Source organism: Ostrinia nubilalis, chromosome 15, assembly GCF_963855985.1.
Source record: "Ostrinia nubilalis chromosome 15, ilOstNubi1.1, whole genome shotgun sequence".
Taxonomy (NCBI): Eukaryota; Metazoa; Arthropoda; class Insecta; order Lepidoptera; family Crambidae; genus Ostrinia; species Ostrinia nubilalis.
The window spans coordinates 3,601,729-3,625,216 of NC_087102.1; the positions used below are offsets into that span (position 1 = coordinate 3,601,729).

A 23,488-nucleotide genomic window follows, 5' to 3' on the forward strand; every position below is an offset into this window, starting at 1 on the left:
AACCAATACTAGGGCCGTTTCCTATCTGTCTTTAGACATACTCTCTAATCTGTGGACGACTCGTTTGTTGAATCATTCATTGGCATGCCGTGCGGCCATTATTTTCATTCATGTTATCGCGCCAGACGCGGTAGCGGGCCGGTTGGATGTGTGCCGCGACCGAGCTAGGAAGGTAGAAAAGTTGGTGTGTCCGTTTTCGACTCGCTCGCTGGACTCACTGGTGAAAGTTGCCTTAAAGGCTGCGTGCCAAATCGCCAAGAAAATGTATACGACTGTGCTGATTTACTGAATTAATTATTCACCTAGAATACCATGAATTTAACTGTGCCTCTGCGGGATATTAAGTGAATCTAGTGATTTAGTTGAGTAAAAAGTTTTTATCATTGTTAAGAAGTGGAAATGGCATTGAAAATGGAACAGAAAAACGATCTTGATTTTATACTGAAGAATCTGCTGGCTGGAGGTAAGTCCTTTTAATACTGCTGGTGAATAAATAAATCCCTCTAGGTTCTTCTGTTTAAAATATTTTTATAGAAAATTCCCAATAGAAGCTAAGTATCTAGAAACATGATTGATCAGCAATCCAATCTTTTTATTTAGGTGTAGCTGGCATGTGCGCTAAGACTACGGTAGCCCCGCTAGACCGCATCAAGATCCTCCTGCAAGCACAGTCGTCGCACTACAAACACCACGGAGTGTTTGGAGGCCTGTCTGCTATCGTCCGGAACGAGTCCCTCCTTGCTTTGTACAAGGGAAACGGTGCACAAATGGTCCGGATATTCCCATACGCAGCCACACAGTTTACAAGCTTCGAAATTTATAAAAAGGTAAGGTAGTATAAGTATCTAGAATTTTACAATATTATTTATTTCTTCAATACTTTTCTAATTTAAGGCCAATTTATTGGCTTCAAATAACTTTCTAATAACAATAAAGTAAAATATTACAATGCAACATTGTTAGTTGCTACATGTAAATGCATATTAATTGGGTAATAATATTACAAAACAAAATATATATTTAGTCTCTAAAATCAAGGTCCTGAAGTTCTCTTTTTTTGTAAGATATTTGAGAAATTAATATATGTTTTTCACATGTATTTTAGTCAGTAGGTAGTTATGTATACTCAAAACAAGATCTCCATAATGAGTAATATAATAAATAAGTAAATAATGTGCACATTATTATAACATTTATTATGAATTATTTGATTTAGTGTTATTTGACAGCAATAATGTTTTAGAAACTTCTAAAATAAAACAATTCACCAAATATTTTAGTTAAAGGTAAACAAATTAATCAGGCTATGATTTGTTAAACTGACACTAATCAGTCAGTGTCTTAAAGTTATTTATTTATCAGTTAAACAAATAATTGCCCAATTAAAACTAATATAATAACAGCTTTAATTATTAGACTTACAGAATTATCACATTCACAAGTCATCAATGAAAACACCGACAATAATGTTCCCCATTCATATTAACCATCAATCAAACTATAATAGCCCTAGGTAGATTATAATTCGGCCCATCCCACCATGGCAATACAGGTTTTAATATGCTATGCTATTTAGCTATTAAATAAATGAGTCCATTATTGCTAATATTTTTGCGTCATAACTTGTCAAACATGTAGCAAGGAAATCATTATAAAAATTAGCCCTACTTAATGCTTATTACCTATTTACTATCGGCGCGCACGCACTTCATAATCGACTTGCAATATCACACACGCGAAAAACCCATAGTTCTAATGCTATGAGGGCTATCGTTTTAGCGTTCACCAGTTAGCGCCACTGTAGAGTACGGTCCTGTCACTTGCTAGTAGCGAAGACAGTGGCACCAACTGGTGAGCGCTAAAGTGGTAGGAGGACTATCGCATTTGCACTCATCAAGATGGCGCCACTGTGGAGTAAGGTCCTGTCAATCGCCAGGGGTGCCAACTGTTAAGTATAAAAACGATAGCCCTCATTCAAGTGACAACTGTTAAATTCCAGTAGGTAATAGCTAGCATACCTAGTGTAGGAACCGTAATAGGCTTCTAGCTAGTTTTCATTACTTTCTACGAATGTACAAATAATTGCCGTATCTAGGCTTCTTTTTCAGGGGGGGCGCGATTAGTATCTAGATTCTAGCTGTCAACTATCATCTTCAAATCGCTATATACGCGCATGATACGAATGTATTATTCGTACAAGTATTAACATTTAAATATTCACTAAAAATTGCTGTAAAAACCATAACAAAATCCGTGACGTATTAAGCAGAACTAAAGCACTGAGTACTAACGCAAGTAGTCGCCTCGTTTTGTGCGTACATATTATAAGTAAATTATTGAGTATTATATTTTTATGTTGATTACATGCGTACTCATCTTCCTTCAGAATATCCGAAGCTAATTTAGCTATGAGCAGCTGCAAATAATCTTTGCAGTTTCCTTCCATTCGCCCTTGCATTTTGCGTATTTCTGGCGAAAATCCGCGTCTTGCGTATTTATAATTTATAAATGCGTTAGCTAGCGCACGCCATTGAATCGAAGTAATCAATCAGGGCCCCGATTGCGCTAATTTGTAATGTCTCCAATCCATTCGCGTTCCATCCATCTCCATCGCGCGACCATCCATTGACTTGCGCTCCACTGTCATTCCAGCTGATGTGCATTTTTTTGCGCATCGGGGCCCAATAGGGTTACCTTAAAGTTTCAATGAAAAAGATGCGATTATACCACATGCATCTTTTTTAATAACTTGCCTGGGTTAAGGTCTTAACCGAACCCACGATCTTTCGCTTGCTGGGCGATTGCTCTCACCATCTCATGTGGTTCTGTTTCGTATGTTAAAGACACAGCAAACCGATCATGAAGTTAAGTCTGAAGACCAAATCATTTTGATAGGTGGAACTTCTGAGTCTCTACTAGACAAAATGTATGGTTGTTTTATCAAAGCAAAGACGCTCTATTTTATGTTTTGCCAAATTATACCACAAACTACACCAACTAAAGTCCACGGTGACAATGTAATTATTTGGGTCATGCCGAAAAAAGTAAGATTTCGTTCGACTTGAAAAGCGAATTATAAGATCATATCATGAGTTTATTTACCCGCTTATCAATTCTATCCGCTGTCTTGAAAGATAATAATGAATAACACTTGAATGAATGACAAGGTGTTACAATAAACGCAAGTGTTTATCAATAAATATGTAATTTAGATGATGTTGATATTTACTTCAATGCGTTTGTACTTTGTATTTCCTCTATTTTCTCTTCCACCTAAGACTCCAACTCTATTTATGACTATAGATGTTCCACGGCACTATACCTACCATGAATATCGTTGTTTTATGCATTTTAGATACATGCATTCCTTAAATAGTGCTAAAACTGGCTAGTTTTCAACTGTCACCTCAGTCGAGGCACTTTGGAATTGTTGGCGCATTACACAGTCTAAATCTCAACTTTTCGAAGCAAAAATTCATAGTTTCTAAAATTGTGGCCCACACTTTAGCATTTTAATTAGGCATACCTAATTAGACACCATAGAAAAAAACTTCCGCTTTCGTCTCTCTCACACCAAACTGGCCTTGGGAAATCGACTGATTTTACTGTGAGGGCTCGAACGACAGACGTGACGAAAACATTACTATGCCGACAATCGTACTTCTCCGTGCCAACAGAAAGATGTGAGAATAAATTTGGATTTATTAGCACTTGCTCAGACTTATGATATTGTTTGTCCAATCTATCACAGCCAAAAAGAGAAGAGCCTTAAAAAATCCTCCTGATTCGAAATTATGGACGCCTACTTACTCGCGCCCAAAACTGCAAGCAACAGCTATCAAATCAATCGAAAAAGTTTTAATATCTTTATCATTTGTATTTCCACCGTTGTCAGATTTATCGGTTGCACAGATGAGTAATTACACCTACGCAGCTGTAGTACGATCTACTTTATTGGTGACAGGCTTGGACTTTCGACCCAGACGTAAAAGCGTCCGATTGCGAGGTGGGGTCAAAGTCTATGTTGTGATGTAGATAAACTTTGGTAGGTATAAGTAGCTCCCAAATTCCCAATTTAGATTGAGCATTGAAGACTTGCAATGACGCAAAACCTTTATCTTTGGTGGAAAATAAACAAAACACCGAAATACTGCAGAAGCTGTGACGTAGACCCAATAAATGCAAGATTCCCTGACCGATATGCGATAGACTTCACCCAAAAACTTCTTGGTTGGTAACGGGAACGGGAGTAACCGGAAAAATCCTTTTGTATGAACAATCTAAACCGCTTAAGTTAGACGCTTGAAATTTGGCTTGTAGGTACCTTAGTAAACTTAAAGCTTAGTTACAACAGGATATTGCAAAATTCCCACGGGAACGGGAGTTAGCGGGAAAAAACATTTGTATGAAAAAAATCTAAATCGCGTAAGATAGATGAAGGGGGAAAACGGGATCCACGCGTACGAAGTCGCGGGCGGCCGCTAGTACCTAATAAAACTGTCGTAAATAGTTGCATCTAGTTAACGAGTTTCCGTATGCACGCTGGCGACGTTTAAGCAGAATACAAGGCTAAATTATAGTTTATGTAGAGTCGACAGCATATTAAACTATACATTTGAGTTGCAAAATCGCATCTATTACAAATACAGAAAAGGCCACAGTATTTACATTGACTTTCCGTCTTCTGCACGTACACTTACCTATTCTATGCAAATACAATGCACTTAGCGCCTCTACAAACACCTAAAGTGAGAACCTATTTACGTATAACACAAAAATACATTCATAAATAGAGCCAAGGTCGCCTAAGATAGATTAACTGTAGTTACATGGTTTACGTAAAGAGCCGACGATTATCTTTGCCAGTGCCGTATTATCCATAAGGCACTTTAGGCCAGTGCCTAGGGGCCCACTATGATCTGGGGCCCAGCACTCCCGATAAAAAAATGAAAAAAAATAAAAAAATTAAAGATTATTTTTATGCAACAAAACTCAAACCACCTCAAAACTTCGCCTTATAGGCCAGTAGAATTAGATTTTATATCGGAAATAATTCCTACTAAAGATTTTATCGCTTTAATGGCTTTATTAGTTGCCCATTAAGATACTCCAAGGTTTTCGACTTCGAAGGAGTTGGGCTTAAGTGGTGGGGGCCCCCGAAAGGGGCGTATTTTCGGTTTTCCGGATATTCCGCTTAAAGGATTTACCCTATCGAAAAGTGGTCTTCATGATGGTTAAAGGGCATTTAATTCTGCATCGAATAAAACCAAATTCATAAGTTTTGAACAAACCGTTTTCGTTCGTGCTTATCTTCGACAAAGTAGAAAATGTACGTATAATTAATAACCCTCTCTACGTCCAATAGCTCGTCACCTGCAGGCTCCCAAGCCTTGTAAAGGGCCGCTTTAACCAGCGTATCCCTGTCAAGGCTCGCGAGTTGGATTCGCCTATCCTTGTTCGTCCCAGCCGATCCTTAACTACGGTTGCTGCACCTCTAACTTGCACTCTCCTTTACGACTGCATTGCTTAGCCGTATGCCTGGTCTAAGGTTAGACGCCACAAAATCAACTTCGTACGCGTGAAAATAGTTTAAATACTATTTACTGTGCTTGCAACATTTTTCTTTACTGCTTCATCTCTATTAGTTGTAGAGTGATCGTATTAATATATTCTATAGCCTTCCTCAATTTATGAGCTATTCAACACAAAAATAATTATTTAAATCAAACTAGTAATTCCTGAGATTAGCGCGTTCAAACAAACAAACAAAAAACTCTTCAGCGTTTTAATATGAACTTGTTGTTGTCGATTTTTGGCGTCAATCCTTGGACCAGGCATACGGCTAGGCAACGTATTTGTTCAGGAGGGTGCAAGGAAGAGGGGCAGCCACAGTAGGTAACACAGAGCCGTTCAGGAGAGTGCAAGGAAGAGGTGCACCAACCGCAGTTAAGGAACGGCTGGGACGAACAAAGACAGGCGCATCCAGCTCGTAAGCCTTGACAGGGTTACACTAGTTGAGGCGGCCCCTTTCAAGACTTGGAAGCCTGCAGGTAACGAGCCATTGGACGTGGAGAGGGTCTTTAATTATACGTACATTTTCTACTTTGTCGAAGATAAGCACGAGAACGGTTTGTCCAAGACATATGAATTTGGTATTATTTAATGCAGGATTAAGTGTCCTTCAACCGTCATGAAGACCACTTTTCGATAGGGTAAGTCCTTTACGCGATATAACCGGAAAACCGAAAAAACGCTCTTTTCGAGGGCCTGCACCACTTAAAAACACAACTCCGTCGAAGTCGAAAACCTAGGAGAGTCTTAATCACAGATTAGAGAGTATGTGGTCTTAATGGGCAACCAATGAAGCCATTAAGGCAATTAAATCTTTTGTTGGAATTATTTCCGATTTAATCAATTTTTGTGTTTAATTCTACTCGGCTATTATTTTGGTTTACACATTTAATCATCATATTTCGATATTGTGGAACCTAATTCATTTTCGTAACATTGGCATTACTGTTTTGGTTTACATGACAGGTTGACCGTCGACGCCCTTCAGAGGCAAAAAAAAAAGCCTCACTGCGGAGGCTAGGGAGAGGGGTGAGGGTGTGTTGGCTGTATTATTCGATTAGCCAACGCTTTCAATACCATCCCTCATTCCACCATACTCTAGGCACTTAAACATCACAGAGTGCCTCAGTACCTTCGAGCGCTGCTGGCCGATTACTTACGGGACCGCGAAGTCCTGTGTGTTAACAGAGACGGCCAGCTCAAACGGCGCGGCGTAGGTAGCGGGGTTCCGCAGGGTACGGTGCTTGGTCCACTCTTGTGGAACCTATGCTTCAACTGGCTCCTCTGGGGCGTCCTTCTCGCGGGCATGAGTGTCATTTATGCTATGCAGATGACACTCTGGTCACTGCCCGGGGGAAGACTTTTGGGGCCGCAGCACGGCTGGCGTCGGCGGGCGGCACATTAGTCGCTCGCAGAATTCGACGCCTCGGCTCTTCTTTCCGGGGCCTCGCCAGCGCACCCCTCCCGACGCCCACAATGTGGTTGAGGACGTTAGGATTGACGTCAAAGGCCAGATGAAATATCTGGGCCTCACGCTTGACGGGAGGTGGCAATTTAGCCACTTCAACGCGTTCTGAAGAGCATGGCGCTGTATAGCGCCCCAATCTGGGCGGACGCACTCAACAAGAGGGAGAATGCTGCCCTTCTGCGCAGGCCCCAGCGGGCCATAGCGCAGAAAGTCGCAAGGACCTACCGCACGGTAGGGCATGCTGCGGCATGCGTCCTCGCTGGTACTCCTCCTTGGGAGCTAGAAGGAAGGAAGACATGACTCGCGCGCAGTTTGGCCGCCGCACTATGGAAGCCATTGGTCCTGTTCTGGACCAATGGTTGGAACGACCGCACGGTTTCCTCACGTTCCGTCTGGCGCAGGTACTGATCGGGCATGGCTGCTTCGGTTCGTACCTGCATAGGATCGGGCGAGAGGAATCCCCGCTGTACCACAAATGCGGCGTGGCGGATGACACGGTGCAGCACACCCTCGCGGTCACTGCGGTCGTGGGCCGGGATCTTTCGCTTCCGAACCTGGTCAACGCCATGCTGGGAAGTGAAGGATGCTGGATGGCGGTCGCCTTCTTTTGTGAAGAGGGCATAAGGAGGCAGCGGAGCGCGAGCGGGAGAACGATGTTCTCACCTCATCACTCCGCAGGCGGAGAAGGGGGTGTAGAAGGCGGTTGTACGACCGTTTTACTCAGCCCCCAGGTGGCGGCCAGCATGCCGGGGGTGCGAGGGCACCCTTGTCACCGTCTGGCGGCAACGGCTTGGTGTTTCGGGCCATTCCCGTCAGACCCCCACAAAGGGGGCGTGTAGGGTCCGCCGTGTAGGCGAGCTGTCGCCGGTGGTGTCGCGGAAGTCTAAGGCTACGGCCGGATAGTCGCGACACCCCCACTTGGGCGATGACGGAACGCCGCGGAGGTTTTAGTGACGGAGCAGCGCCCTTTTTAGGGCGCCGGGAGTCCCACACACTACCCTGTCCTCCGGCAGTGGTGACGGTGCGCATTGCATTTCCTCCGCGACAAAAAAGGGGGGCCCGAAACGAGCTGTGCCTAGGGGCCCCGAGATGGTTAATCCGGCCCTGATCTTTGCCCGTCGCGGTGTATGGGCAGTAGACCGTTACCTGACACAATTCGCTCGAGTACAACGCTAACGTTTTAGTTAAAACGTAGCTCTATTTCAATATTTGATTTAGATAGAGTTCCAAGGAAAAGTTTGGGGTCAAACTTGAAATGTTGTCGGTTGGTTTTTTGCCGGTCTTTAAACTTTTTTAGTTATACTCTACCTCTACGTAGTTAATGTGAAATAAAAAGTTAAAACCTATTTTATTCGCACCATTTACTTGTCTTTCAGTCGTCACATGTAGCATGGTTCAATTATTATAATTATAGAATATCCAATTATAACAGCACTTATTATTGCCTTGTTTCATTACCTTATAAAGTGGTTTTTATCCGCTTGCTTAGTGCGACTACGGACTACTGTTCTTAACTACATTTATTAGTAACTAGCTTTCTGCCCGCGACTTCGCCCGCGTATAATTTTGTCTGTCACAGAAAAGCTTTATCGCGCGGCTATAAAAACCTTACGGAGCACTATGGAGCGAAATTGCGATTTATGGACATAGCGATTTTTTTCACAATTTCTATTTGAAAAAAATACCTATCGATAGGTTACGTTATTCTGATGAATAAATGCTGCACAAGTTTTTCTCTAAAACCAATATTTTGACTGGAAAAAAATATTTTCCATTTTCGTTGTATGGAATGAAACATAAAGTGGTCGATTTCGACTAAGCCATGACAGATCTTGCTTTGAAACTACTTGAGCCTTGTTCTATGGCTTGTTTACTGTAATCCTACGCTATCAGCGCGCATCCAAAGTTGCCCGTTCACAAGTTATGAGGTTCAGAAAAATTAAAAAAAAGTAAGTAAAAGTGACTTTTTTTTGGAATATCTTTAAAGATTTAACAAAAATATAAAGATTTTATACGTTAATAATGTAAATTAACCTTAAATTACTGCTAAAAACATATTTTAATAAACTTAAAAGGAATTAAATCAGCGATTTTTTTTTTCACAATTTCTGTTTAAAAGAAATACCTGTCGATAGGGTATGTTATTCTGATGAATAAATATTATGAACGTTTTTCTCTAAAACCAATAGTTTGGCTGGAAAAAAATATTTTCCATTTTCGTTGTATGGAATGAAACATAAAGTGGTCGATTTCGACTAAGCCTTGACAGATTTTGCTTTGAAACTACTTGAACCTTGTTCTATGGCTTGTTGACTATAATCCTAGACTAACAGCGCGCGCACAAAGTTGCCCGTTCAGAAGTTATGAGGTTCCGAAAAATGAAAAGTAAAGTAAGTAAAATTGACTTTTCTTTAGATAAGACGACAAGAGAAAGGTTAATTACATTACTAAAATATATAATTTTCATGTTTTAGTTGAATCTTTAAAGATTTATACCCAAAAAAAGATACTTTTACTTACTTTAATTTTCATTTTTTGGAACCTCATAACTTCTGAACGGGCAACTTTGGGCGCGCGCTGTTAGTGCAGGATTATAGTCAACAAGCCATAGAACAAGGCTTAAGTAGTTTCAAAGCAAAATCGGTTAAGGCTTAGTCGAAATCGACCACTTTATGTTTCATTCCATACAACGAAAATGGAAAATATTTTTTTCCAGCCAAACTATTGGTTTTAGAGAAAAACGTTCATAATATTTATTCATCAGAATAACATACCCTATCGACAGGTATTTTTTTTAAACACAAATTGTGAAAAAAAAATCGCTGATTTAATTCCTAAATGTGTTTTTAGCAGTAATTTAAGGTTAATTTACATTATTAACGTATAAAATCTTTATATTTTTGTTAAATCTTTAAAGATATTCCAAAAAAAAGTCACTTTTACTTACTTTTTTTAAATTTTTCAGAACCTCATAACTTGTGAACGGGCAACTTTGGATGCGCGCTGATAGCGTAGGATTACAGTCAACAAGCCATAGAACAAGGCTCAAGTAGTTTCAAAGCAAGATCTGTCAAGGCTTAGTCGAAATCGACCACTTTATGTTTCATTCCATACAACGAAAATGGAAAATATTTTTTTCCAGTCAAAATATTGGTTTTAGAGAAAAACTTGTGCAGCATTTATTCATCAGAATAACGTAACCAATCGATAGGTATTTTTTTCAAATAGAAATTGTGAAAAAAATCGCTATGTCCATAAATCGCAATTTCGCTCCATAGTGCGGAGCCCGAGACCTTTCCAACGAATGCAAAACTGGAGTTATAGCGTCAGGAAGGAAAACCCGACTTATTTTTATATGTATAGTAGATTTGCTGTAACAAAACTAGAGTCGTTAAGTGGTAATGGTCCTCGGTTAACCCGGAATTTTGACTTAAACTACTTGAAGCTTTGTCATCATTACTAATGTAATAAGAAAGTCCAATTTATGTGACCCTATGAAAGTTTCAAAAACATTTATAGCATGGAATGGACAGCGCCATAGATACATTAACTTCAATTACTTTAAAGAAAACTGTCGGAAGTATCAAAATCCTACCTTAAACACTATAACTATGCAACTGGTACACGCATTATGTTATCAGCAAACATTGTTGCCATCGCGATCGTAAAAAACTAGCCATAATGACTTAATGTTGATCTTAATCTTTGTTTGATATTCAAATAATCTCGCAGTTAAATACTTATTAGGCAAGTGAGGACCAACCAAGTACAGTCAACGTCAAATAGCTCGTGATAGCCAAAAATTTCGCAACACGTTTTTGTTACAATGAGAATAAGGTTGTCTTGTCGACTTTTTTGCCACTTTAGGTGTCACGAACTATTTGACGTTGACTGTACATACTTTATTGACTACCTACCAGCTTTTGGCCACGTAGAGTTCGATAAAAGATGCCATATCTTATGTGCTATATCTGACATAGGTAAGAAGAATAAGAATACATTTATTTGCTTAAGAGCCATTTTACATTTTCGTGCGAATTTCTAAGATTTTGGAAGCATGAATTACTATCTTAAGCAACACTCAGATATTATTGAATAACTGCGAAAGATAGGTCAATCCTTAGTGTTGACCATTAATGAAACGGATTTACTAAAACTCTTTTGCTTAATTCTCAGTGCCCCATCTCCCACAACCATTTTACGGAAAAATTGCCGCAGAGTCAATTTCAAAGTCCTGTATCTATTATTTATGCTCATATAATAAGCTTAAAAATATATTGTAATCATCGGACATATATTCTTGTTGTCCATTAATGAAATGGATTCTTGAATTTCACTACCATTATTGAGTAAAATTTAAAAATAATTTGGCAAATTTGAAGATTAACGTCACATTTTGATCGTGGTTTTTGGTTTAAAAACACAGCAATAACTGCAATAAAAGTATCCCAAAATAAAGAATATGCATTGTAGAATAGATTTCTACAGTTATTGTTTAAATATTAGTAACCACTTTGTCAAAATATTGATGTGAATTTCAGTATAAATTACAATACGCAAGCCGACATCGATTAGTATGGCGCGAGCGCCCGTCAAGGCAGGACCTGTGTCACTTTTCCCGCCATGACGTTTACGTGCGTTCGTGTCGTGAAACGGTGATTTATACGGCGACCAAATACATTTGATACTATGCCGAGAGGTCCCTGTTTCAAGTCGGCCGTTTGGTGTAGTGGTTCGAAACGGACTAATATGCCGAGAGATCCCGGGTTCGATTCCCGGCCGAGCAGAAACTGAAAGGATGAATTTTTTTGACGGGTCTGAGTGTAAATAGTTATGTGTATTATGTATGTATTTATTTTAATAAATAAATTATAAAAAAAAGTATGTAAGTGGTATACTTATCTGTTATGGTTAATGTGATAAATTGAAAATTATGAATAATCGCTGGTTATTATGAATAATTACCGACAGGCGAGGTAAAAGTGATAAATTAATCACATTTATCAGTGATTATTTTATCATGTAATCTTAATACTAACAAATATCATAAAAGAGAACACCGGCTCGTGTACAGCGCTCATGTACAGCCTCACATTTTGAACATTTTGATATCATTTATTAATATAATTTGGCATAGTGAGTTTGGACTGTTTTTTGCGTAACGTTACTTTCCCATAATGCCTATAAAACATTGTTTTGATTTAAAGTGAAAAATAAGTTAAGGAGCGGTGGGGGTGGCCCTTGGGCCACCCCTAAGCCGCCTATTTAGATTTATACACACATAAATGATCTCATATTAATCACATTTACCAAATCATGAGGTAATTATTCATAATAACCGGCGATTATTCATAATTTTCACATTTATCATATTTACCGTAACATTTATATTTTATGCATAATTAATTTATTAACTTCTAAAATATATTTTATATCCTATTAATACACTGGTCATCATACAAATCGACCCACTCGCGACAAGCACTTTCAAACGTATGCATCCCCACTTCCCACCAATATTACTATACTATATTACTATATAAAAGCCTAGTTCTAAACTTCATTTCATTAAAGGAAAGGATTTAACCCCAAAAATGTGTCTGTAGAAGAATCCAGAGTCACTTCTTCAAAAAATAAGTAGTTACGCTTGAGCCAACTTTTATGGCTATAAAACTGTTAAGTTAGGATTAATCGCTATCCATCTGCTAAAGAGGACACGTGAGATCATTATTTGGTTTTATAACCATAAAAAATGGTCTAATTGATCCCAGAGGTGAGCCCAAAGTGAGGTCTTTCAAGTTTTTCAAGTCACATTTATTGTATATGTTAATCGTTTATTAGGAAATTAAATGTGTTTTTCTTTAAGGATATTTATTGGGCTTTCAAATAACACCAATATTGTTGGGGAACCATGATTGTGTCAGTAGAAACGAGTTTTCCTGTAAAACGTAGGTGGGCCGATTTTTGTGATGACCAGTGTAGATGAAGTGCTTCGTATTTTAATAAAATTATTACCTGACTAGGTTAAAAAGGTGTAGAATGTTATTTTGGAGATAACTTGCTTCCATAGAGAGAGATGCTAAGTAATGCGCTGAGTTCGAAACTCAGTGTCGCATTAGAAATTCACACACACAAAGAAATCAAAATATGTGCTCATTATCCACTCTGGTATTAGTATTTAACGTTCGAATAATCTTTAGTACTATGCAAGCAATGTAAACTGTTTACATTATGACGTCGCTGCTGTCATCATTGCTTTCACAAGCAATATGTTCTGTTTTTGGGCATATTGTTGCGACACCGGCTCAAGGCTCAAGGGGGCGGCTCTTGTCACATCTCCCTTTAGTTTCTGTGATCTGTGCTTGCTTCGAAATTGATGTCAATTAAATATTCCTTAGAGCTTTTGATTTAAATTATTTTTTTATTTTGACACGTGTATGAAAAATCAAGGTCAGATTGCAAGAAAACGTAACATTGCAACTCGATTGTAAAGTCTGTATTCTTTCCTAGGATTCCCCTAATACCATCAAATTAAAGATAATTCAAGAGAGTGCAGTTTCCCATCTCATGCTTAGGGGCCACTGTTTAAAATAGCGTGGTTGCATAGAGCCTACAACGGGCAACCACGTGCGCTGCTCATACTAATTTTCGATACAAAAGCAAGTGTTGGCGCCCTCACGAGTTTTAGCGGAGTGCCATATGGTAGCGGGAGTAGACTTAAGGGAAATCTATGCTTCTTCGACGGCCAGTTGTATGTAGCATGCTCCAGAGTATGCGCACAATTCTGGTCAACGCTAGGGATGGATAAGTGTCGCTGTCGCTGGCGACAGGGTCTTCTTGTTCAGGGTTCATGGCGTAGGTCTCAGGCAAAATGAAATCCACTCGTAGAAATTAATAAACTCAGTGTATTCACGAGAATAATTACACACAGCACTAGAGTCGTATCGGAACTGAGTGAACCAACGGTTTTGCGATAGGAACGTCCGACCCGAGTGATAGTTGAACACAGAGTGATAGTACTGCTGTGCTGTACTGTAAAGTTTCATCAAAATCTGTTCAGTAGTTTTTGCGTGAAAGAGTAACAAACATCCAGACATCCATTCAAACTTTCGTATTTATAATATTAGTAAGACTAGTAGGAAGTAAGATAGAGAAATATTTTAGTTTTTGTTTAATAATAATTATTATTATTTATTTATTTATTTCTTAGCTCTGTCTGATAATGGATCTGGAGGAGTTGCAATGGCCACCTCCATTGCAACTCCGTAACAAAACAATAGAACCCCATGGAGTTTGGGCTTGTGTAATTCGCCTTGACGAATACTTCGTCCCTAAATGATATCCAGGGTCCGATGATAGAGCTGTAAGAGGGCATTTTTTTTTCACTATGTGACTGTCTTTATTTTGTACTTAATATATATTTTACATATTATACCTATTCGTGTTTCATTATTATTAATCGAAATATAAAAATTTTTGAAAGAGTACATAAACTCTATTAAAATTTTAAATTAATTTATCAAGTTTTAATACCTTATTCTACCTTAATATTAATAACTTATAATATCAAGTCTTAATACGGTCACGGCTCAAGATTTTTTTGTCCATTTCGGCGTTCTTTTTACTCTTTTTACGTTGCGTTGACAGTTTGTACCTAAATTCGCGCGGAACTTTTTTGTGAAATGGCTCTTAAAACACGGTATATACAGATGTTATACAGCAAAATGTTCAGTCATGTTTTGCTTACACGAAGCATGCAAATATTAATTTTGGGCCAAAAAACCCAGTCGAGTATGAGCCGGTATGAACCGATATGAGCTATAATCTAAAGTAGTCTCATCAAAATCTTAAACAGAGTATAGGTACCTAAATACTGTAAAGTAAAAATTAAAAGTTCTTAATTTACTGACCTTAGCGATGAGGGTTACCACACATGCGGTTGACCTGACGCTAAGTGGGACACGGTATCCGTGCACATTATTGACATGCCCAGAGCCGAGCCCTCTGAGGTATTTTGTAATATGTCATAAGATGTTACCTCTGTCTGTAGTAACACCATTTTATATAGCTTTAAAGCTGACGTAATTTGTCAAAGTTTTACCTGCTGTAGCTGTAATCTACTATATAAAAATAAGTCGGGTTTTCCTTCCTGACGCTATAACTCCAGAACGCACGAACCGATTTCCACGGTTTTGCATTCGTTGGAAAGGACTCGGGCTCTGTGAGGTTTATAGCAAAGAAATGTAGTCCGCGCGCGCGAAGCCGCGGGCGGAAAGCTAGTATTTCATAAAATTGCCTGAAGCAATAAGGAAAATCGTCGATGCATCTCAGTTTCAAAACAAAGACTCATTGTTTTACTAAAATAATAGGCACATTGTTTTAGTATACGAAAGGTTACGAAAATGACTAGAAAACATGTTTTGGTGTTGTTTGTCCGTTGTTTTGCGTAATCATCTTAGCTATTCAGATAACATGTGTCGTTCACTACAGTCCTATGAGGCTCGCCTTTCACACTATGGTCTTACTCCATTGCACATCCGTAGAAAAGCTTCTGATTTACTTTTCCTTTTCAAGGTCGTTAATGGTCTTATCGATGCCCCGGATATACTGGAACGTTTAAAATTTACCATACCTCGTAGTAGCAGCCGCGTGCAAAATCGAAAGACGTTTTCTATCCCTCCGTGCAGGACTCGACTCGGTCAGCACTCCCCGTTACATCGCATGTGTACCTACTTGCTACAATTCTATGCGTTTTGTCTTTGACATCTTTTTTGGTTCTCTCGTCTCCGCCAAGCGCCGTATCAATATGGCTATTCTTGATTTAAAATAGTCTAAAATTAGTCTAAATTTTGTTTAGTTCTGTGTAAATGTAAGATCTGGTTTATCTGTGTAATATGGTAGCGCATTTTCTTACATAACTTTTCAATTCCTATCATTGGAGGTCCGAAAATATTTCTCATACAATTTGATACCATAATGATCATTCTTCATAAAAAAATTAAAACCTACATATTTAAAAACATAATCATTGATATTCATAATATCACTAATCATACACTTAGTTTTTACTAATATTTGTTTTCATATATTTTTCTATACTAATGATCGAAACTCATAATCATTCGAATAAATAACTATAATATTCATAAATGTGATGTATCCTAATATTTGTTTTCATAAATTTATTACTCATAAGTGTATTTATCTATATTATTGGAAATCATGATATGTCTATATTCGTATTAAATCGTATTTTAACATTAAATTAATTTGAAATGGTCCAAAACAGGCAATATTTTGTGCCACAAACAATACTAACGTGATAGAAACGAATCGCTGCAAAACCGACTCCACGTAGTCTTGTCTGCCCTACCCCTAGAGTGTAATTTAAAAGCCGGAGGCGCGGAGGGAGGGCAGCCTCGTTACGCAAGGGCGGAAGGGCTGCACATCCCGCAGCGCCGGAGACGAGGAGATACCAATGCATGCTGCATGCTTGCTTTCATGCTGCATGCTCTGCATGCTTATCTACTCTATTAAATTATATATGATTTTTTTAAAGATACGAGTATGTCTGTTATAAAGTAAATTATTCTGAACAACAACATTATGAGTTGAAGTATGTTCTTAGTAACAACATTATTAATTAAAACAATATGATCAATGAATGTTATGAAGAAAAAAGATCTGAAAATAAAAATTATGTATTTTAAATGGTTCTTGGTAGTGACAGTATTGATAAAAAAATTATGATTACTAACTGTTATGAGCTCCGATGGTAGTAATAAAAATGTATGAATAAAAAAAGTATGAAAAATAAAATTATGAAGAGAGATTATTATGAACACAAATCGGTAGTAAGACAAAGAATAGGATTTAGAATTTTATGTGAGCCAATATAGAACCGTGTAATATTCTTAATTTAAGGAGGTTTAATTAATTATTTTTATATGCATGCTGTGCTTACATCGAGTAGGGTAAATCAGTATGAATTGATTTTACATTCATTACTTACTTTTGCATGATATTTGATTGTACCCAGTTTTGTAAGCCAAATAAAAAAATAAAAAAAAATCATTTAAATTGACTTGCTTTTCCTAATAGCATCAGGCATGGAATGTCAACACATTACAATAATATTTTTTTTGTTATTGCCAAGTGAAGTTTTGTTGCGTACTAAAGTGCAAATAGCACTACATATGTAGGTAACTGTGAATTATTACTTGAAATAAATATAAGTATGAATATTATCATTATATCGAACTCTAAACTGTACTAATGCAACAGGTTTCTATAGTCTATAAACTTCGTCACTTTTCAACCAATGATGAATATACTGCATTGAAAAGAGATTAAACAAACAATCACAAGAAGTCTTAATGAGAAGGAAGTAAAAACACAATCATGATTATTGTTACAGTACTTGAGTGGCCTCCACATACCTCTAGTCCAGCACGGCGACAAGTTCGTAGCGGGCGCAGCGGCCGGCGTCACGGCCGTCACGCTGACCTATCCGCTCGACACCATCCGAGCGCGCCTCGCCTTCCAGGTCACCGGGGAACACAAATATACTGGAATAGCGCACGCTGCCTCCACAATGTTCCGCACGGTGAGTCTACGTCACACGGGCGCCGTCTACGTCACACGGGCGCCGTCTCTACGTCACACGGGTGCCGTCTCTACGTCATGCGTCACGGTGACCTACCCGCTCGACACCATCCGCGCGCGCCTCGCCTTCCATGTCACCGGGGAACATAAGTACACCGGGATAAGACCGAGTGGGTCCTGGGACTCTCTACGTCACGCTCACCTACTCGCTGGATACCATTCGCTCATGATACTACATCAGTAGCACCCGCTGGATACCATCCGCTCACGATACCGCTCCGCTCATCAGTAGCATTAACTTTCAACTAATTCATTGCGGCCCGGCAGGAATCAACGCGACTAGGCGTAATCTCTACCCTCTGGATCTCTGCTGGACATGACAAAGCCCTCCAATCTTTGCTTTACACCACTGTCATGTTATTTAGTTCAATGCTCATAGGCAAACCGGTCCAAGTTTTCTCACCCCATCACCAATTTGGCAGTTAGGGTCTTAAAATAATTCGCGGACATAGTCATTACGTTTGCCTCGAAATATTGCACTGGCGACAATCATTCAATTCAAAACTGATTCCTCTAAAGTGTACTGATTTGATCTTCCTCTAAATTGATGTGTAGTGTGTAAAAAATAGTATAACCTGTTCCAGGAAGGTGGTATCCGCGCGTTATACCGCGGCTTCGTTCCCACCATGATGGGCATGGTGCCGTACGCCGGGTTCAGCTTCTACTGCTTCGAGTCGCTCAAGTTCCTCTGCATGAAGTACCTGCCTACGTCACTGTGCCGCAAGTGCGATAGGAACACAGGTGAGGTGACGTCACTGAGTAATTACGGAACTATTCCCACCTCTCGTTCCCACCGCTGCAACTCCTGTGTCGCCAGGATCTACAGCTTGACCGCCAATAAAAACCCAACCAGTGAAGGTCAAGTTTGTCCCGGGGAAAATTAAACTGTCATTGGACCCACAACAAATTAACCAGAAGAACATAGGAAGAGTTCGTAGTTAAAGTTCGACTGTCCTCCTTGACGTCACTGAGTATAAGGCCTGCACGTTACTACGTAGGGAATCATAGAGTATAGCACACTCGAATGCCCTTTTTTTCATCGGGAAATGCTTTGCGCATACCCACTGGCCGATGAGGACAGTCAGTTGGTTTATATATGGAACTCTCCCCGCCAGCCATGATGGCTGCTTATGCTTAGCCACTAAAACCCGACAGTGCTCCGGGGCCATATAAAAACGGAGCCGCGAGTTATTGTCCTAAAATGGGACATTGGTCCGCGCCTCACACTCCAATGCCCTTTGGGTGGCCTTGCTTGAGCCTTCATATGAGGCCCATAGAAAGGGACCACGACTTAATAATGAATTTATCATTAGTAACATGTGATGATAGTAATGTGTAGTCCAAAAACCGGCCTTTTCGACTTTTTTGCTAACTGAATAATTACTATTATTATTAGCATTTTTATTACATACCAAACAGTCAAAACCGGTTTCGTTTGGTTCATTAGAATCGGAACCAATAAAATCTATGTGGGTTTTTTGCATAAATTACTGACTGATGGTATGAGTGACATAACCCTTTTTGGGAATTTGAAAAAAAATCTGTAATAGGTAACTACTGTATGTAAAAACCTATATTTACAAATAAAAATTATTTATATGTAGGTCTAGCACTTAACCCAGACAGTGTGCCTGAGATATAGGAACGGCACTGGAGGGGTGACATTGACATATTATGACGTGACAGAGAATACAAATTTGAAGTCTCGCTGACGTTTTTTGACGTTACAAAAACACCCTCCCGTGCGCGATTCCGTGGAGGGTAGTTGAACGGGAAGCATGGTCGATCTGTTTTAATGGTTTCAATTTATTATTTAATGGACTTTAGTGTACAAATTTGGTGTTCTTTTGTGTTCTAAAGTGCAGTGAAGTGATAAATTGTAAAAAACATTGAAATACTTCGAATTTGAGCGCGCATCGAGTGTCGAGTGGGTTGTCGTATGAACAACCCGCTTTGGACCCGGTGGCGTCTCGAAACCTGCTTACGGGCATACTTAACTCCACGGAATCCATGAAAAATCAATAGAACTGAAACACCCACGTTCTATTGATAACTATGTCAATTATTTTTCACTCGACATTGGCAGAAATAAACCTCCCAGAGAGGTTTGGTTGCCATTAAAAAAAACCCTCCCGTGCAGCTCCCATACTTTAGGAACTAACTCAATTAAGCGCTATAGGTACCTATAGATTTTCTTGGTGGTCTTGTGTGGTGCTGACCTGACGGTCTATTTGATTTTATTTTCTTGGTCTTTCAGGGGGTCTGGTGCTAACGGTGCCGGGTAAGCTGGTATGCGGCGGGCTAGCGGGCGCGGTGGCCCAGTCGGTTTCATACCCACTCGACGTCACGCGCCGTCGAATGCAGCTGGCATGTATGGACCCGAGGACTGAGAAGTTCGGGTGAGTGCTTGCGCCAGAAGTCATCCTGCGAATAGGATTTTAAAAAGCGCTTTTACACATCCCAGTTTTACTTTAACCCTACCTCTGATTCGGGACAATAAATTGTCCAATGTCGTCGTAACTAGCCCTTTTTTTCGCCCTGTGCAAGATTCTATAACTGCGCCCTTGTCTTAAAACACTCACACTCAGGTCTTCTCCTAAATGACTTGATGATGATAATGATAAATTATAAATTATTTTGAAGGTTTAAAACGTAGTACCTATTTTTTTAACTTACAGTCTAGGCACGGCACTAACACCACTTGAGCACGTCCGCACATCACGGTGGTTGACAATCGAATGCCCCCCACTACTGCTCCACCGCAAACTATATTTACCCTTCCCCCCACCACTTTTTCGCTGCATACACTCGAAAACGCAATTCTTGAAGGAGCTGATAAACTATAGATGATATACTTGATACTAGTGTTTAACCACCTTGTATGATGATTAACTATTCCCTGAAACATTTGATCAGGTGATGGACCCTATTAATAATAAATTATAGGATTATCTTATTTGAATAGTAATTTTGGCAAAATATTGATTAACCTGTAACTCTTTGTGCAATAACCTTACAGCTTAGAAACTCCAGCGCTCTCTGTATATGTACCTACCTAAAACGTAAATTAATCTTCTGTTGTATTTCTCTGTGGCACTAACTAATAAACAATTTCTGATTTGCATGTTATGCACCTGGTGTTGGCAACATGGCAGGAGGTTTGTTAAAAATATTATTTTAAAATGCAGTATTAGCTATGTTATCATTACACAACAATAGAAAATAATGTGTACATAATAAAAAGATTGTTTAAGCCGGTCTCCAGCGCGTCTTTTGCCCTACACAATCAACAAAAAGATCTCAACATTCAACAAAATTGCCTACAAAAATGTTGAATGTCCAGGTTTTTGTTGATTGTGGAGGGCAAAACATTGTTGTATTTTCCTTACATATACGTGAATGTGATACGTGGTCTACACCCTATTGTTGTTTAGTGAACTCATTATTTGTTTAGTTCATACTTTCATATAGGATTGGATTTGCACATAATAACTTTACATATTGTAAAACTGGAATTTATGTCATTGATAAAGCATTGCATATTTTGTTATTAATTTGCTTTTTCGGTCAAAAATGGCCAATTATTAAAATTTCACATTTTTTTCATTTAAATAAAGTGAAACGTGACATCACACTTTCATCTCATTTTAAAAGGATAAATAACTGCACATATTTGTGCTCATTATCCACAATAATTGGTGTGATTACAAAAATATCACATTTTCCATAATTTTATAATTGGCGTTGTGATTTTCATAGTTTTGAGCTTTTCGTCTAATAACAAAATGTTTTATTACTAACATAATTTTTATTACCCACCGTTTTCAGTATGGGCATGGTGCAGACGCTAACACTGATCTACCGCGAGAACGGCGTCGTGAAAGGCCTGTACCGAGGCATGAGCATCAACTACCTCCGAGCAGTCCCCATGGTGGCTACCTCCTTCAGCACATACGAGCTTATGAAGCAGCTACTGCAGCTGGATACAGGCATGAAGGTCGCGTAGCGTGGTCTAAGGTGCGCTTCCGCGAGCTAACGTACAGACAGCGCCATCTGTTAGCGGCACGGACGCAACTGCTTGCACATTTGTATACTTACAGTGCGTTTAAAAGCAGGTGCACTTTGACTCCGGCTTGAAGATTTGCCTTTGTTGCAAATAATTAATTACTTTATGTGTATTGATTGACTATTGATACACTTTTCTTAGGAAATTATACATGACTTACAAGTGTAATGACAATGCTTGAACCTAACTCAAGCATGAAATTACTTAGGTTTAGGCGACCAGCGGATCGGTGTTATAAAAGTAACGTGTACGATACGATTCCGATCCGCTCTAATACATCTTCGGTATTGAAATTATTATATTAATTTTTATTATTCCATGACTACTGACCGGTACGATATTTAGACATTAATTGAATTGCATCAATTCTTGTAAATACTTTGGCATTTTTTCTAACTGTTGCAGTATTTATTTGGTTTATTCTTAATTGTCACAATTTAATTATTTAATTAATTTAAATGAAGTGTAGGTAGATAATTTCTTTCACGGTTTGGGGGATTGGGGACTGGAGTCTGAAATATGTAAAATAAAAGAACAAACTGCGCACAACTTATCGTTTGTCCGAAAATTCAATTTATTCTGTGACCTATTATTGATACCGTTTGATAGAGCTCAATCAGTAACTAGTTTTTCGATATCTTGTATAGTTTTGAAATAATCGAGTAAAATCACTTATCGTTTCCACCCTGTAGAGACACGTTTGTTTTTCCTAACAAGCTTCCATATTGATATTATTTTTAATCCCCTAATTATGTGCAAATTATAAATGATTTAGTTATAATAGATGTTAATTTGTAAGTTTATAACAAGTGCAACTTGAAATGACGACAATTATAAAGAAATGTGCCTTTATCAGAAAGAAATCAATTTGTTAATTCTGACTAGTATAGACTGCTTAATACCTCCGCATAATGCACAAATATAATTAAAAAATAAGTTTAGGCGTTTCGTCAGACGAAAACCTAAATTAGTGAAAAAGTTACTTATTTTTAAATACCTACCAATTAAGTACATTTTAACCGGGTTATGTCTCATGTACTCATCGTAGCTGTAAGTAATTACTTTTGTTAATTAATTATGTTACAGCGCGTCCGAACGTGTTATAGTTGTCTGATTTGTAGGTACATACATATTGCAAGAAATATGTAGATAATGTAAATTGTATTCTTCATTCCATTTGTATTAATTAATTTAGGTAGTCAAATATTTATTTTATCATTCAAAGCGCCTGCTTTGAATGATAAAATAAATATTTACTTTAGGTTATAAATTGTGTATTGTAATTTGTTCTACCAATATTTCTGGATATTTGCAATATTCCTATGATTTAATTGACAGGGTCCTAAAAATGCTTTAGTTTTTAATAAGTTGAAATAGCATTTTAGGCGATATTTTATTTTTGGACGCTTTTAAAATAATTTGTAAATCTTATTACGTGCCTTTTATATCTGACAACACAGTGGTTTGAACAACATTCAAATACCAAAGACAAATACATAATGTTATGTACCATTAATAAATAATTCATACATCATGTTTTATCAATTAAATGTAACTTTTAAAATACAGCTAATACGCTAAAATTCGGTGATGAGATTATGCTATTAGAAATAAATAAATAAATCGATTTATTTTTAGAACTATGTTTGTTTTATTTTACTACCAGTTTTCACCGAGCAATTAAAATAAGTTCGAAACATAAAATGAAATTTCAAAAT

At 38.4% G+C, this 23,488-nt stretch overlaps 1 protein-coding gene across 1 annotated transcript; it reads left to right on the plus strand.

The window, feature by feature from the left end:
• The first annotated feature begins 60 nt into the window (after window positions 1-60).
• On the plus strand, window positions 61-23,410 carry LOC135078762 (solute carrier family 25 member 16-like). The gene is made up of 6 exons (XM_063973320.1): window positions 61-463; window positions 601-827; window positions 17,457-17,645; window positions 18,289-18,445; window positions 19,962-20,103; window positions 21,533-23,410. The coding sequence occupies exons 1-6, from the start codon at window positions 400-402 to the stop codon at window positions 21,708-21,710; spliced, it is 957 nt and encodes a 318-aa protein (XP_063829390.1). The 5' UTR covers window positions 61-399; the 3' UTR covers window positions 21,711-23,410.
• The last annotated feature ends 78 nt before the right edge of the window (window positions 23,411-23,488 follow it).